A 17,188-nucleotide genomic window follows, 5' to 3' on the forward strand; every position below is an offset into this window, starting at 1 on the left:
GGCATTCAACACCATAGTACCCTCCAAGCTCGTCATCAAGCTCGAGACCCTGGGTCTCGACCCCGCCCTGTGCAACTGGGTACTGGACTTCCTGACGGGCCGCCCCCAGGTGGTGAGGGTAGGCAACAACATCTCCTCCCCGCTGATCCTCAACACTGGGGCCCCACAAGGTTGCGTTCTGAGCCCTCTCCTGTACTCCCTGTTCACCCACGACTGCGTGGCCACGCACGCCTCCAACTCAATCATCAAGTTTGCGGACGACACAACAGTGGTAGGCTTGATTACCAACAACGATGAGACGGCCTACAGGGAGGAGGTGAGGGCCCTCGGAGTGTGGTGTCAGGAAAACAACCTCACACTCAACGTCAACAAAACTAAGGAGATGATTGTGGACTTCAGGAAACAGCAGAGGGAACACCCCCCTATCCACATCGATGGAACAGTAGTGGAGAGGGTAGCAAGTTTTAAGTTCCTCGGCATACACATCACAGACAAACTGAATTGGTCCACTCACACAGACAGCATCGTGAAGAAGGCGCAGCAGCGCCTCTTCAACCTCAGGAGGCTGAAGAAATTCGGCTTGTCACCAAAAGCACTCACAAACTTCTACAGATGCACAATCGAGAGCATCCTGGCGGGCTGTATCACCGCCTGGTATGGCAACTGCACCGCCCTCAACCGTAAGGCTCTCCAGAGGGTAGTGAGGTCTGCACAACGCATCACCGGGGGCAAACTACCTGCCCTCCAGGACACCTACACCACCCGATGTCACAGGAAGGCCATAAAGATCATCAAGGACATCAACCACCCGAGCCACTGCCTGTTCACCCCGCTATCATCCAGAAGGCGAGGTCAGTACAGGTGCATCAAAGCTGGGACCGAGAGACTGAAAAACAGCTTCTATCTCAAGGCCATCAGACTGTTAAACAGCCACCACTAACACTGAGTGGCTGCTGCCAACACACTGACACTGACTCAACTCCAGCCACTTTAATAATGGGAATTGATGGGAAATGATGTAAATATATCACTAGCCACTTTAAACAATGCTACCTTATATAAATGTTACTTACCCTACATTATTCATCTCATATGCATACGTATATACTGTACTCTATATCATCGACGGTATCCTTATGTAATACATGTATCACTAGCCACTTTATACTATACTATGCCACTTTGTTTACATACTCATCTCATTTGTACATACTGTACCCGATACCATCTACTGTATCTTGCCTATGCTGCTCTGTACCATCACTCATTCATATATCCTTATGTACATATTCTTTATCCCCTTACACTGTGTACAAGACAGTAGTTTTGGAATTGTTAGTTAGATTACTTGTTATTACTGCATTGTCGGAACTAGAAGCACAAGCATTTCGCTACACTCGCATTAACATCTGCTAACCATGTGTATGTGACAAATAAAATTTGATTTGATTTGATTTGATTTGATTTATGTCTGTGAGCTGTTGGCTAGAGCACACGTGTCAAGACCAGAGTGGGCACAATCACTATATAACAAATCAAATTTAATTTGTCACATGCTTCATAAACAACGGGTGTAGACTAACAGAGAAATGTTTACTTACGGCCCTTGTCAACAATACAGAGAGATAAAAAAAAATAAAAAAATAGTAGAAACATTTGAGTAATAACACAACATAAATACACAATGAGTAACGATAACTTGGCTATACAGTACATTTGGAAAGTATTCAGACCCCTTGACTCTTTCCACATTTACGTTGCAGCCTTATTCTAAAATCTAAATTTTTCCCTCATCAATCTACACACAATACCCCATAATGACAAATCAAAAACGGGTTTATCTGAAATATCACATTTACATAAGTATTCAGACCTTTTACCCAGTACTTTGTTGAAGCACCTTTTGGCAGCGATTACAACCTTGAGTCTTCTTGGATATGACGTTACAAGGTTGGTACACCTGTATTTGGGGAGTTTTTCCCCATTCCTCTCAAGCTCTGTGAGGTTGGTTGGGGAGCGTTGCTGCACAGCTATTTTCGGGTCTCTCCATAGATGTTCAATCGGGTTCAAGTCCGGGCTCTGGCTGGACCACTCAAGGACATTCAGAAACTTGTCCCGAAGCCACTCCTGTGTTGTCTTGGCTGTGTGCTTAGGGTCGCTGTCCTGTTGGAAGGCAAACCTTTGTCCCAGTCTGAGGTCCTGAGCACTCTGGAGAAGGTTTTCATCAAGGATCTCTCTATACTTTGCTCCTTTCATCTTTGCCTCGATCCTGACTAGTCTCCCAGTCCCTGCCACTGAAAAACATCCCCACAGCATGATGCTGCCACCATCATTCTTCGCCATAGGGATGGTGCCAGGTTTCGTGGCATTCAGGCCAAAGAGTTCAATCTTGGTTTCATCAGACCAGAGAATCTTGTTTCTCATGGTCTGAGAGTCATTTAGGTGCCTTTTGGCAAACTCCATGAGCGATGTAATGTGTATTTTACTGAGGAGTGGCTTCCGTCTGGCTACTCTATCATAAAGGACTGATTGGTTGAGTTCTGCAGAGATGGTTGTCCTTCTGGAAGGTTCTCCCATCTCCACAGAGGAACTCTAGAGCTCTGTCAGAGTAACCATCAGGTTCTTGATCACCTGCCTGACTAAGGCCCTACTCCTAGATTTGCTCAGTTTGGCCAGGCGGCCAGCTCTAGGAAGAGTCTTGGTTGTTCCAAACTTGTCCATTTCAGAATGATGGAGGCCACTGTGTTCTTGGGGATCTTCAATGCTGCAGACATTTGTCAGTACCCTTCCCCAGATCTGTGCCTCGACACAATCCTGTCTCGAGCTCTACGGACAATTCCTTCGACCTCATGGCTTGGTTTCTGCTCTGACATGCACTGTCAACTGCGGGACCTTATATAGACAGGTGTGTGCCTTTCCAAATCATGTCCAATCACCGCAGGTGGACTCCAATTAAGTTGTAGAAACATCTCAATAATGATCAATGGAAACTGAATGCACCTGAGCTCAATTTCTAGTCACATAGCAAAGGGTCTCAATACTTATGTAAATAAGGTATTTCAGTTTTTTATTAAAAAAAAAATAATAACTGCTTTCGCTTTGTCATCATGGGGTAATGTGTGTATTTTTTAAAGCAATTTTAGAATAAGGCTGTAACATAAAAAATTGTGGAAAAAGTCAAGGGGTCTGAATACTTTCTGAAGGTATTGTATACACGGGGTGCCAGTATTGAGTCGAGGTAGATATGTACACTACCGTTCAAGTACATTAGAGTGTCTAGTTTGAGAAACAGATGCCTCACAAGTCCTCAACTGGCAGCTTCATTAAATAGTACCCGCAAAACACCCGTCTCAATGTCAACAGTGAAGAGGCGACTCCGGGATGCTGACCTTCTAGGCAGAGTTGCAAAGAAAAATCCATATCTCAGACTGGCCAATGAAAAGATTAAGATGTGCAAAAGAACACAGACACTGGACAGAGGCACTCTGCCTAGAAGGCCAGCATCCCGGAGTCGCCTCTACACTGTTGACGTTGAGACTGTTGTTTTGCGGGTACTATTTAATGAAGCTGCCAGTTGAGGACTTGTGAGGCATCTGTTTCTCAAACTAGACACTCTAATGTACTTGTCCTCTTGCTCAGTTGTGCACTGGGGCCTCCACTCCTCTTTCTATTCTGGTTGGAGACAGTTTGCGCTGGTCTGTGAAGGGAGTAGTACACAGCGTTTCTTGGCCATTTCTCGTATTGAATAGCCTTTATTTATCAGAATAAGAATAAACTGAGTTTCAGAAGAAAGGTCTTTGTTTCTGGCCATTTTGAGCCTGTAATCGAACCCACAAATGCTGATGCTCCAGATACTCAACTAGTCTTCTTTAATTAGCACAACAGTTTTCAGCTGTGCTAACATAATTGCAAAAGGGTTTTCTAGTGATCAATTAAACTTGGATTAGCTAACACAACGTGCCATTGGAACACAGGAGTGATGGTTGCTGATAATGAGCTTCTGTACGCCTATGTAGATGTACCATTAAAAATCATCTGTTTCCAGCTACAATAGTCATTTACAACATGAACAATGTCTACACTGTATCTCTGATCAATTTGATGTTATTTGGACAAATGGACAAAAAAAACGTGTTTTTCTTTCAAAAACAAGGACATTTCTAAGTGACCCCAGACTTTTGAACGGTAGTGTACACGGTGAAACACGCTGCTGCTTCTTTATGGGACCAAACTCTTTCAAAAACGTTTTTAATTTAAACGTTTTTAAAGTTTAAAACATAGAGATCAGCCTGATAATGGAGGCAGCTGAAGTCTGAATCCTGTGAGGGTGTAAGACAGTCAATTGACAGACTTGTTGGGAAATGTTTGGCGAGTAATCTGGCTAGCCTAGCTATACATTTAGCTGGCTATCTACCTCGAACGGCAATAACAGATACACTTAACTGCAGTGGTGAGAAAAGCATGGAGACTAATTTATTAAAGAAAGAAAGCTCTAATAGCATGGCTAATTTCATGACGGAGATAAGGAGTCTAGGTACAAAAATTGAAGAAGAAAAAAAGAAAGAAGAAATGAAGCTGTGTATTGAAAAAGGAATGAATGGTAAAGTTGACAGTTTACGTGTGTCTTTGGAGAAAGACATTTTTGCGCTTTGAACATAGGGAGTCAGATTATAGTTTTGTTGTGTTTTCATGCTATTTGCCACCTGAACAGTCCACAGGGGTTAGAGATGCATCCTCCTTCTATAGTCATTTGTTAAGTCAAGTATACCTATATACAGAAGAAGATGCTATTTACATATGTGGGGATCTTAACAGTTGAATTGGGAGGTTAGATGACTATATAAATGATATTGATGATATTCCATCGCATGTTGCTTTGGATGACTTTGATAATCATCATGGAGAGAAACCCTATTAGAATTCCTTCAGGACTCTAAAAGGTCATTAATGGAAGGATATGCCTCTTAAGCGATAACTTTACATCCATATCTGGCAAAGGAAAAGCTGTGGTGGACTATATAGTTACCCTCCACGACTGTCTAGAAACTTGTTTGGAATCCTGATCATTCAATTTTATTTATGATATTTTCTGTTGGCCACTAACTTCACTCAACGAAGTACTGCTGTGCATCACACGGGGCAAATGATATACGTTTACCCCGCATAGGCCTAAATGTAAGAAAATAAATGTGCCACATTACTTTCTATGTTCTGAAATGGAATGTAGAGCTCTGGTGGAACTCATTGAAACTCTGCAAAGATGCCAAGAAATATTTGATTTAGATGTGTGGTATGAACATTTTTGTGATATTATATTTTTTGAAAGTGGAAAATATGTGAATAAAGAATACAGCCCCAGGTCCAGGAAAGTTTACAAGTGGAACAAGCCTCATTGGAATGATGAGTTAAGGGATCTATGGTCTGTAATGCGCAAGGCTGAGTACTTATTTTAACAGTGTAAAGATAGGACTACAAGAGAACAGTGTAGGAAGGAATTTAAGAAAAAAACAGCAAGTGTTTGATAAAAGACTGCGCCTATTCAAACAGAGATATCAGAGAGGGCAGTTATTACACCTTGAGGAGAGACGGACAAGAAATCCTCAACTGTTTTGGAGCCAAATAAACAAGTTAGAACCAAAATGACATAAGAAACTTCCAATGGAAGTCAGGGGGAGAAGGGGTTTGCTTGTTGGTTCTCAGGTAACAAAAATGTGGCAAATTTTGAGGAAGAATTTTATAAGGGCATTTGTTCCCTGAGAAGTAAAATGGAAAATACAACGTTAGAACCCTCTTATATATGTAACAAATACTTCAATGAGGAGCTGTTCGTGGCAGAATATAAGAAAAATAATTGAAAAGTGTTTGGAATTGATGAACTGCCTAATGAGGTTTTAAAATCCCCTAAATTAATTAATATGATTTGCTCCAAATGTGTTTTGAGTACAGTATACTGCCATCCATTTGGTATAAGTCTATAGTGAATCCCATTCCCAAATCTTCAAGAAATGGCCTGAGAGTGCCACAACTACAGAGACATGTGTTTATTAAGTACGGTTTATAAATTATATCATCCATCCTCAACAATAGGCTAATGACCTTTTTGGAGGATCAAAACATGCTGGTGGAAGAAGAAAATGGTTTTGGTAAATCCTGAGCCTGAATAGATAATATGTTCTCGGTCTGCACAATACTCAGAAATTGATCACGCGAAGAGAATCCTACTTTTGCATGTTTCATTAATTTCCAGAAAGCTTTTGATTTTGGAAATAGGGATCTTTTAGCCTATAGTTTGTTAGAGACAGAGATTGATGGGACATACCAATTGCTTGTGTGCATGTTAATGAATATCGTACAGATTGGTTTCACACACCCTCGGGTGTAAAACAAGGAGACGCCTTATCACCAACTTTATTTGCCATGTTTATAAATAATTTGGCAAAATAAAATAAACAGTTAAATATTGGAGTAAGATAAGTTGATGAAATGCTAAATATGAAATGCTTTTATATGCTGATTAAATTATTTTGATGGCAGAAACTGAACAAGACCTGCAGAACATGTTATAATGTGCTGTCAATTGGTGTATAAGATGGAGACTCATGATTAACCAGACAAAACACAGATAATGACTTTTAGAAAACCAGTTACTAAGAGAAATGTTTTTCAGTTTCGTTTGGGTGAAGATTGTGATTTACCTGATTTATTTGATATTAATAGTTAACGATTATTTACTTAACAAATAGAAGGACATTTCTGTTCTGTTTAATTCTGTGTTTCTGTAAAGAGATGGTTTCCACTCTAGCTTCCTGCAGTTAGTCTGGGCGTATGGTCAAGGAAATGGGTTTTGCTAGAGATAGCTTGAGCTGACAATGACTTGGTGATAAAAACCTAAAGCTGGCATTCCATACACAAGACATGGTGTCTGTGACCCGGGATAGAGATAGCCTGGAAGAGTTTAGAACAATCCCTCGTCGTCTCATTTTCCTGGCATCTGGGAAACTAAGCCGGGTTGTGGGTAAAACAACATCCCGTGCAGAAAACCAGGAAATGGACCAACATGGCTTATGAAAGGGGTGGAACCAGCCCTGACTAAGCATTTTATGTCCTATATAAGATCTATATTTTTTCATTATCAGTTAGTCAAGACTGTTGGGTTGACTAGTCTCATTATTGCAATAATGAATCGATATTGAATAAAGATGATTGTTTGAAGAAATGACAGTCTCTCTCACTTGATTAGAATATTCCAAGACAAGACATGCTTGAGTTTAATAGCAATTATAAATATTTGCGTCTTTTTATTGATGAACTTATTACCTTTCTATATGGAACATCTGCCCTGGCCGACTCAGCAAGTAGAGCTCTTGGGGAAGTTATAGGAAAAGCAAAAACACTCAAAGATATTGGTTATGCTATGTATTCCAAGACATACGTGTGTCCTGTTCTGGACTATTCAGCAGGAGTGTGGGGTGCTAAGAGGTATTTTAAAAAACGAACATGTCCATAACAGAGCAGTACGTTACTTTTTAGGTGTCCACAAGTTTGCACCTATACTTGCAATAACTGTGGTGATGGGCTGGGAACCCTGTGAGGTGAGAGGGAAGGTGTGTAGGGTGAAACTTTGGAATAGACTGTTGGATGTGTCAACTTCCAGAATAACTAATAATGTATCCATAAGGGATCTATAATGTATCCATAGGGGGAGCCTGGGCAACTGAAATGGCTGACCTTTTTCAACAGTCTGACTGTCAACATCTGTATGAAAACCAAATTATGGGAGACGTAGATATGATTAAACTGTTGGTGCAATATGAAAACAAAATGGTTGGAGGAGATTAATCATGAACCCAAATTGACAACCTTTTGTTTGATTAAGGGTGAATTTGTGTGTGAGATATATATTATGTTTAACCTACCTAAAAAGAAGAGATCGCTATGTGCACAGGTAAGATTAGGGATATTGCCTCTGTGTATTGTTGTAAAATGGAAGTGGAAAGACTATGCAACTATTATGACCTCGAAGAAATAGATAATGAAACTAATTTGAACCTCTATTGCCCTTTCATCCTTTATATACGCTTGCTCTGATTCTAGAAAGCACACCAGATATACCCTGGCATTATGTAGCTGAGTAATGAAGAGAAACTGAAATGTTTTTTTGTTCATTGTGTATTTCCGTTTGCGGAATATTTAGATAAAGCCAGGAATAAAAGAAAAAGGGCTACCTATAATTAGATTGTAAAAATATTTTGCTCTTATGTGGTAATTGGCACGTGTGTACAGTTGAAGTCAGAAGAGGAAAAAGAGGCACTAAGTTTGAAGGTATGTCTTGAAATACATCCACAGTTACACCTCCAATTGACTCAAATTATGTAAATTTTAAGAAGCTTCTAAAGCCATGACATCATTTTCTGGAATTTTAAAGGTGCCTTTAAACAGCTTGGAAAATTCAAGAAAAATTATGTCATGGCTTTAGAAGCTTCTGAAAATTGACATAATTTGAGTAAACCTTTGACCCACTAGAATTGTGATACAGTGAAGTATAAGTGAAATAATCTGTCTGTAAACAATTGTTGGAAAAATTACTTGTGTCATGCACAAAGTAGATGTCCTAACCGACTTGCCAAAACTAGTTTGTTAACAAGACATTTGTGGAGTGGTTGAAAAACGAGTTTTAATGACTCCAACCTAAGTGTATGTAAACTTCCAACTTCAACTGTATATAGATTCTGTATAGGCTTGTCTCCCATATAAATCTTCTATTTGTGCCAGACTGGGTTGAAATGCCTTCTGTGTCTTTTTTTCTGTATTTATTTACCTGTATATGTTATATATGTGTATATATACAATGCGTATGTATGTATGTATGTATGTATGTATGTATGCATGTATGTATATTATTTTACTGCTCTAAGGATATAATTATTGTTTCGATAACCTTATTTACTACTATGTATTGGTTTTTACCTTACATTTTTTCACTCTTTATCCAATGTGCAATGCAGAGAACACCAGAAGAAGAATTATAATTTAATTACCACTGTGAATTATTGTAATGTTTGTTTATGTGTCACTTAATCCCATAAGGGATGGGTTGCCAATTGGTGATTAACAGCAGTGTGTTTGATGAGTCAAAAGAGATCCAAAAAGGTCAATGCAGAGATTCCGGGTAGCTATTGGTTAACTATTGGGGGTAGAAGCTGTTCAGGGTCCTGTTGGTTCTCTATCCTCTGTAGTGCCTTGCGGTTGGATGCCAAACAGTTGCAATACCAAGCAGTGATGAAGCACGTCAAGATGTTCTCAATGGCGCAGCTGTAGAACTTTGTAAGGATCTGAGGGCCCATGACAAATCTTTTCAGCCTCCTTATGTGGAAGAGGCGTTGTCGTGCCCTCTTCACGACTGTGTTGATGTGTGTGGACCGTGATAGTTCCTTAGTGATGTGGACACAGAGGAACTTGAAGGGTGTGTGCTCGGCCCTACGTTTCCTGTAGTCCACGATCAGCTCCTTTGTCGTGCTGATGTTGAGGGATAGGTTTCTGTCCTGGCACCACACTGCCTCAAAGCACGCATAGAGGGTATTTAGCTCATCTGGTAGGCATATGTCACTCGACAGCTCGCGGCTGGGTTTCCCTTTGTAATTCAATATCATTTGCAAACGCTGCCACACCCTCCAAGCATCAGAGCCAGAGTGCATCAGAGCCAGAGTAGTAGGATTCGATATTGGTCCTGTATTGACGCTTTGCCTGTTTGATGGTTCGTCGGAGGACATAGCGGGATTTATTATAAGTGTCCGGATTAGTGTCCCACTCATTGAAAGCGTCAGCTCTAGCTTTTAGCTCAGTGCGGATGTTGCCTGTAATCCATGGCTTCTGGTTGGGATATTTGACCACTTGCAGGAATTCCTGTTTGAGTTTTTGCTTGTAAGCAGGAATCAGGAGAATATAGTTATGGTTAGATTTGCCAAATAGAGGGTGAGGGAGAGCTTTGTATGCGTCTTTGTATGTGGAGTAAAGGTGATCTAGAGTTTTTTCGTTTCTAGTTGCACAGGTGACATGTTGGTAGAAATGAGGTAAAACTGATTTCAGTTTTCCTGCATTAAGGTCAACGGCCACCAGGAGCGCCGCATCTGGGTGAGCATTGTCTTGTTTGCTTATGGCCTTTTACAGCTCGTTGAGTGCCATCTTTGTGCCAGCATCGGTTTGTGGTGGTAAATAGACAGCTACAAAATATATAGATGAAAACTTATTTGTAAACATTTTTTGTGACAAAACCATCAGTAGAGTTAAAAATGTGATGGAAACCCATTTAACTTGTATTTTTTATTTGGTACATGGGAATTTAATCGCAAAAGTTATTTTTCTGTGCATTATGTCATCACGTGCAGCCTTTTATCCGCAGTTTGATGGAAACACATCTCTGGTGGGAAAATGTGTATATTGTTTTTATGCAGATTTGTTTTATATTCACATGAAAGTCTGTCGCCAATTGGATGGAAACCTAGCTAGAAATGTTGATTTCTCTCTCTGTCCTTGATCTCGCTCTCTTTCTTTCTCTCTCATCTCAGCTACTCGTGCTCGGAGGTTTTCCTCGGGTGGAGAGGAGGATGGATGGAATCAAAGTCTTAACAGGGTCAGTATGACACAATAAATGCTATTCAAAATATTGTTCATTTGTATTTGTTACTGAAAAAGAGTGGACCAATAAAAAGGAAATCATAGAAATATACATTTGATTTCATATTATTTATTTCTCAGAATGTTTTATTTCTTTAAAAGATTTAAAATGCAGAAAGATTCAGTAAATATCTCTGAGACTAGCATTACTCAACATTGCTTGTTTGTTGTGTGGTAAAAAACAAGGCTGTAAATATTTCATGAATGTTGTCAACAGGGCTTCAGCCCCAGACATTATTCATATTGCACTGGTCAGGCCGTATTCCTCTCTTTCTTTGTCTGATTCACCTCTCTCCTTTTCCTTTCATCTCTCTCTCTCTCTCTCTGTCTCTCCCCCCCCCCCCCCCCCCCCGCCCTAGCTCCAAGGTGGTATAGGCCGTATGATTCTGAAGGAGGAGATGAAAGCTAGGTCGGGTTCCTATGACAATGACCCATGGGGCAGCGCCCGAAACTCCCGTAGCGGCAGCAAAGAGGCCCTGCACAACGTGGGCTACAACAACACTGTCAACGGATGTAAGAACACCATTATCCACTTATATTACAGCTCTGATAAAGACATAAACATCACTGTCGTCCTTTTATCCACACTGACATAGCATTGAGGCTAGATTGCAATATTTGACAAGCCAGTTGTTTTCTCTGTTCTCTCATGTGCATTGCTCATCCGGATCCTGGTGCTATATGAATAGCTATGGGGAAGGTGTGCCTGTCCGTCCTTAGCTAGCTCCTCGGCAGCAGTGTGGAGGTGAGAGGAGGGCAGAGTGCCAGGGGTCTGAGCCAGAGAGAGATGGGAGATGAGTCAGTTAAATCCCAGCCTCTGATGGACTGACTGACTGACAAATGCTGTTATGAGAGGAGCCGCTCCATAGTGACTCAGCGGTCCAAAAATATAATATATGCCTCCCAAATGGCCCCCTATTCCCTCTATAGTGCACTGCTTTTGACCATAGTAGTGCACTACATAGGGAATGGGTTGTTTTTTGGGATGGACACCATGTTATGTACCACCTGGAAGTTATGCCTGTACGTCAAGATTGTGTATAAATTCAAGTGCGCTATGTTGTTGTGATTGAGATCCCCCTCAGGTTGCCATACCTTATATGTAGTCAGATCTTCCATCCCTGTGGCTTTGGGAATTAATGCATCTGTCTCTGTACAAACAGACAGAGAGAGAGAGAGAGAGAGAGAGAGAGGGGTGTTGCTGTGTCCTCTCCTGCTGTTAATGAATTAGTCAGGGAGAGACAAAGTCCTCAGATTCAAGTTGCAGCACATAAACATACCCACCTTGATACACACAGAGGTAATTGAACATTCTGTGTGGTGCCTTGCAAAAGTATTCAGACCCCTTGGATTTCTTCATATTTTATTGTGTTACAAAATGGGATTCAAATTGATGTAATTGTCCTTTTTTTAAACAATCTACACAAAGTATTCTGTACTGTCAAAGTTCAGCAACAACAAAAAAATAAGATTAATAGAAAATAAATAACTAAAATAGTCATTGCATAAGTACTCAGCTCCCCGAGTCAATGCATGTTAGAACGACCTTTGGCACTGATTACAGCTGTGAGTCTTCTTGGATAAGTCTTAAAGAGCTTTTCACACCTGGATTGTGCAATATTTTCCCATTATTCTTTTCTAAATTCTTCAAGCTCTGTGAAGATGTTGGGGATCATGTCTAGACATAGATTTTCAAGCATATTTACGTCAAAACTGTAACATTCACTGTCTTCTTGGTAAGCAACTCCAGTGTAGATTTGGCCTTGTGTTTTAGGTTATTGTCCTGCTGAAAGGTGCATTTGTCTCCCAGTGTCTGGTGGAAAGCTGACTGAACCAGGTTTTCCTCTAGGATTTTGCCTGTGCTTAGCTCCATCCCGTTTCCTTTTTATCCTGAAAAACTCCACAGTAGTTGCCGATGACAAGCATACCCATACCATGACGCAGCAACCACCATACTTGAAAATAAGGAGGCACTTTACTCAGGGATTTGCCCCAAACATAAAGCTTTGCATTTAGGCCAAAAAGTGTATTCCTTTGTTGTGTTTTTTTTTGCAGTATTAATTTAGTGCCTTGTTGCATACAAGATGCATGTTTTGTAATATTTTTATTCTGTGTATTTGTATTCTTCTTTTCACTTAGTTATTTTAGTCATTATTTTGGAATCACTACAATGTTGTTGAGCCATCTTAAGTTTTCTACCATCAAAACAATTCTGTAGCTGTTTTACAATCACCATTGGCCTCATGGTAACATCCCTGAGCAGTTTCATTCCTGTCCTGCAGCTTAGTTCAGAAGGACAACTGCATCTTTGTGTCTGGGTGGTTTAATATATAATCCACAGCATATTTATTAACTTGACCATGATTCAAGAGATAGTCCTTGTTGGATTTCTTATTGTTACCCATCTGCCAATCACTGCCCTTCTTTATGAGGCTTTTGAAAAGCTCTCTGGTCTTTGTAGTTGAATCTGTGCTTGAAATTCAATACTTGACTGAGGGACCTTACAGATGTTGTATCTACGGGGGACAGAGGAAGGGTTAGTCATTCAAAAAGTGTCCATGTAACGTTTTATGTGATTTGTTAAGCAAGCCATGCACAATGCTGCGCATCCCAACACATATACACGCACCACCTTGGCCTTCAGCCCCTCTCCATGATTAAACTGCATACGAAGCCAGCACGGGAGAGAAATCTGATACACTGCGACCAACTGACCCTATTCATCTATCATGTCAGTTTATCATCTCTCATCTCTAATGATAACGCACAGGCAGGTAGAGAGCAGAGCAGGGAGGAAACGGTGCTCTGCTGGAGATGTCAATCAGTCCACATCCTCGTAGAGCTGATGTAACAGTATAACTTTAGACCGTCCCCTCGCCCATACTGGGGCGCGAACCTGGGACCCTCTGCACACATCAACAACAGTCACCCACGAAGCATCGTTACCCATCGCTCCACAAAAGCCGCGGCCCTTGCAGAGCAAGGGGAACCACTACTTCAAGGTCTCAGAGCAAGTGACGTCACCGATTGAAACGCTATTTAGCGCGCACCACCGCTAACTAGCTAGCCGTTTCACATCCGTTACACTGAGACTGTGTCATAGGTAACCATGCGTTTCTGGCTGCTCTGATGAAGGATGTGCACACTTACATCGAGCCTCCTCTCTCCTATCTCCTTACTCATCCCTTGAAGTGTATGTTTACATGTTAGGGTGTGGAAACGAGAGTGAGAGAGCGAGAAGGAGAGAGAGGGAGAATGTGCGTTTTGTTGTGTACTGCAGGGCGTACATACATATGACTTCCCCCCCACCGCCCCATTCCAGTTGAAGGCTTATGTCCCTCTTCCTGTTTTATTGATGAGTCATTAAAGCTGCTGCCATGTTTAAAGGATGTTGTCATTCTCTTTGGGGAAAGTGAGAACACAACCAGCAACAGCACCAGCCAGCCACACTGACTAATGTGATGCACATGAAAGCTTTCTAAAGGAGCCATTGATTTGGGTGTTTAACCTGACTGTTGGTTGTGTCCCAAATGGCACCCTTTTCCCTGTATTGTGCAGTACTTTTGACCAGGGCCCATAGTTAAAAGTAATGCACTACACTACCGGTCAAACATTTTAGAACACCTACTCATTCAAGGGTTTTTCTTTATTTTTTACTATTTTCTACATTGTAGATTAATAGTGAAGACATCAAAACTATGAAATAACACATATGGAATCATGTAGTAACCCAAAAAGTGATAAACAAATCAAAATATATTTTATATTTGAGCCATCCTTTGCCTTGATGACAGCTTTGCACACGCCTGGCATTCTCTCAACCAGCTTCATGAGGTAGTCACCTGGAATGCATTTCAATTAACAGGTGTGCCTTCTTAAAAGTGGAATTTGTGGAATTTCTTTCCTTCTTAATGTGTTTGAGCCAATACAGAAGATAGTATACAGAAGATAGTCCTATTTGGTAAAAAAAAAACAAGTCCATATTATGGTAAGAACAGCTCAAATAAGCAAAGAGAAACAACAGTCCATAATTTCTTTAAGACATGAAGGTCAGTCAATATGGAAAAGTTCGAGAACTTTGGAAGTTTCTTCAAGTGCCGTCTCAAAAACCATCAAGCGCTATGATGAAACTGGCTCTCATGAGAACCGCCACAGGAATGGAAGACCCACAGTTACCTCTGCTGCAGAGGATAAGTGTTATTTCATAGTTTTGATGTCTTCACTACTATTCTGCAATGTAGAAAATAGTCCAAATAAAGATAAACCCTAGAATGAGTAGGTGTTCTAAAATGTTTACTGGTACTGTAAATAAGGAATAGGGAGCCATTTGGGACACACACGTTAGTACACATATTGTTGGAAGATGAAATGGTTATTCATCTCACTGAACCCACTTTTATTTAAGTCCTCCTTGTTGTATATCTCTTGTGTTCTTGTTATAGTCCTTGTTATATGTGTTAAGTCCTACTAGGACAAGCAGTGGCATTGTTGTCTGGCATTGTTCGTACAGACCTCTTCCATCTCTCCATCCTCACTGTAATCCATGAGAAGCTGTGTCATACTATAGCTCCTAGAGCATTGTTTTTCTCAAACTTGAGAACCGCAGTTGCTATGTGTTTGGTATCTTTCATCATTGTCATGACCCTGGATTCAAGACTGATTGTATCAGGAGGGTCTTTCAAGATTCTGTTGAGAAACCGGTATAGGATCTTTATGAGACCAGATGAGAACCCTTAACCATGCACCTCTACAATCAGAGGCTGTATCTAACCATGTCAACCCCCCTCCCTCTCTCCCCCCGCTCTCTCTTTCTCTCACTCTCTCTCTGTCTTTCTCTTTCTCTCTCTGTCTCCATCTGTCTCCACCTATATATTGCTCTCTCTGCAGCTCCCACCAGATCCCACTACAATGCAGGCAGTGGTGAGTGATATGACTCTGTCTGTCTGTCTGTCTGTCTGTCTGTCTGTCTGTCTGTCTGTCTGTCTGTCTGTCTGTCTGTCTGTCTGTCTGTCTGTACAGCGCTGAGGGTCATCACAAGGGCACAGTACAGTTATATCAGTGTATGCAAGATGATCTCTTTAGCCATGTCACTCATCTGATATTGATTGATTCGTGTATATTACAATGATCATCACAATGACAACAAATGCCATTTTAATGAAATCAATTGTGCTCATAGTTGTTTACACAAGGATTACAATTCATGCATGTTGCATAGTAGAGGTTGAAAATATCAATGAATTAAAAATGTAAGATACAGTACATATTCTGCTGCATAATGGCTTTTGATACAGGCTTTGACATTTCTTTGTAATGTCATTGCCCGTAAATGAAAAAGATAGAGAGAAAGACAGGGATTCGCCATTGTGTTTGCTCTTAGCGCCCCCTGCTGTCTCTTATACACATCTGCATGTGTTCTCTGTTAGAAATGATAATTGCCCCATCCGTCACTGAGTGTTTCCAATGATGTGTGCAGTGTTCTGCTGTGGCCCAGTATGTGGGTGTGTTGTAACTCACAGGCTGAACGGCAGGGATGCTTGTGTTTCCTCACTTCCAGATTCCTTCATCGCCAAGTCATCCTCGTTGCCTGGGTACGGCAGGAACGGACTGCACAGGGTGAGTTCTCTGAGGGTGGGGGGTGTGACGAATGAGGGGGGTGGGGGGTTGTCACAGGGTGTGGGGGTTGAACATGGGCCCTGTGGATCCAAATCAGCTCAAGACCAATAACTTGTGGCTATGGCCTGATGTGGGCTTTGGGTAATAATTATACTTGTTGTCTGTCTCTTTCAGCCCCAGAGTGCGGATTATTTCCAGTACGACAGCAGCAATGTAGTGAACTGGGGAATCAGAGGTTAGCAAAAATGGGTTTGCCTTTCAATGTCATGACTTGAATACAAAATACATAACCAATGAGAATATGTATAAATGTGCTGATCAGGTCTTTTTCTCTCTTTTTCTACAGAATACAAGGTAAGATGTCATGCAAATTCCGTAACAAACTGACCACCACTTAACCAAAGATAAGCTGACAGTAGAGAACTCTAGAACAGAAAAGAGGAAATTGAGCCCAATAAGAAAGGAACAGTGAGAGTGTCATCCTACTGATCTGCTGCTATGGCTCTGAGAGGAAGTCATTCATCTGTACTTCAGAGGAAGTACAGATGAATGTATGACACAGGCAAACGTCTTTGAGCCGTTGGCAATAGGATGGGCGGCATTGCTTAGTCTGCGTCTGGTGTGAAAATCTAAACTCGTTGAACGTTTGGCTCATAACCACAGTACGCCACTCCTCCCTCAGATCTACCCATATGACGTGTTGGTAGTCACCGTAAGGGGGCGCAACCAGCCCCCCAATGACGTGGACAGAGCCAGACTAGAGGTGAGTTTCTCTCAGGTTTGTAAACATGCAAGTAATGCAAACCTCTCACTTTACGTACTATTTTTATTTATTTATCCATTATTTTACCAGGTAAGTTGACTGAGAACACGTTCTCATTTGCAGCAACGACCTGGG

The 17,188-nt window shown here is 41.2% G+C and overlaps 1 protein-coding gene across 8 annotated transcripts in view; it reads left to right on the top strand.

Moving 5' to 3' along the window:
• The window catches only part of LOC110537795 (actin-binding LIM protein 3), a 144,512-nt gene that overhangs the window by 124,442 nt on the left and 2,882 nt on the right, over positions 1-17,188 (top strand). For all 8 annotated transcript variants that reach the window (XM_036937825.1, XM_036937827.1, XM_036937828.1 and 5 more), the window contains 7 exons: positions 10,566-10,630; positions 11,034-11,187; positions 15,562-15,594; positions 16,232-16,290; positions 16,465-16,525; positions 16,637-16,644; positions 16,973-17,053. In XM_036937825.1, the coding sequence (XP_036793720.1) occupies positions 10,566-10,630; positions 11,034-11,187; positions 15,562-15,594; positions 16,232-16,290; positions 16,465-16,525; positions 16,637-16,644; positions 16,973-17,053 (461 nt within the window). The remainder of the gene's footprint in view (positions 1-10,565; positions 10,631-11,033; positions 11,188-15,561; positions 15,595-16,231; positions 16,291-16,464; positions 16,526-16,636; positions 16,645-16,972; positions 17,054-17,188) is intronic.

This window comes from Oncorhynchus mykiss, chromosome 12 (genome assembly GCF_013265735.2).
Source record: "Oncorhynchus mykiss isolate Arlee chromosome 12, USDA_OmykA_1.1, whole genome shotgun sequence".
Taxonomy (NCBI): Eukaryota; Metazoa; Chordata; class Actinopteri; order Salmoniformes; family Salmonidae; genus Oncorhynchus; species Oncorhynchus mykiss.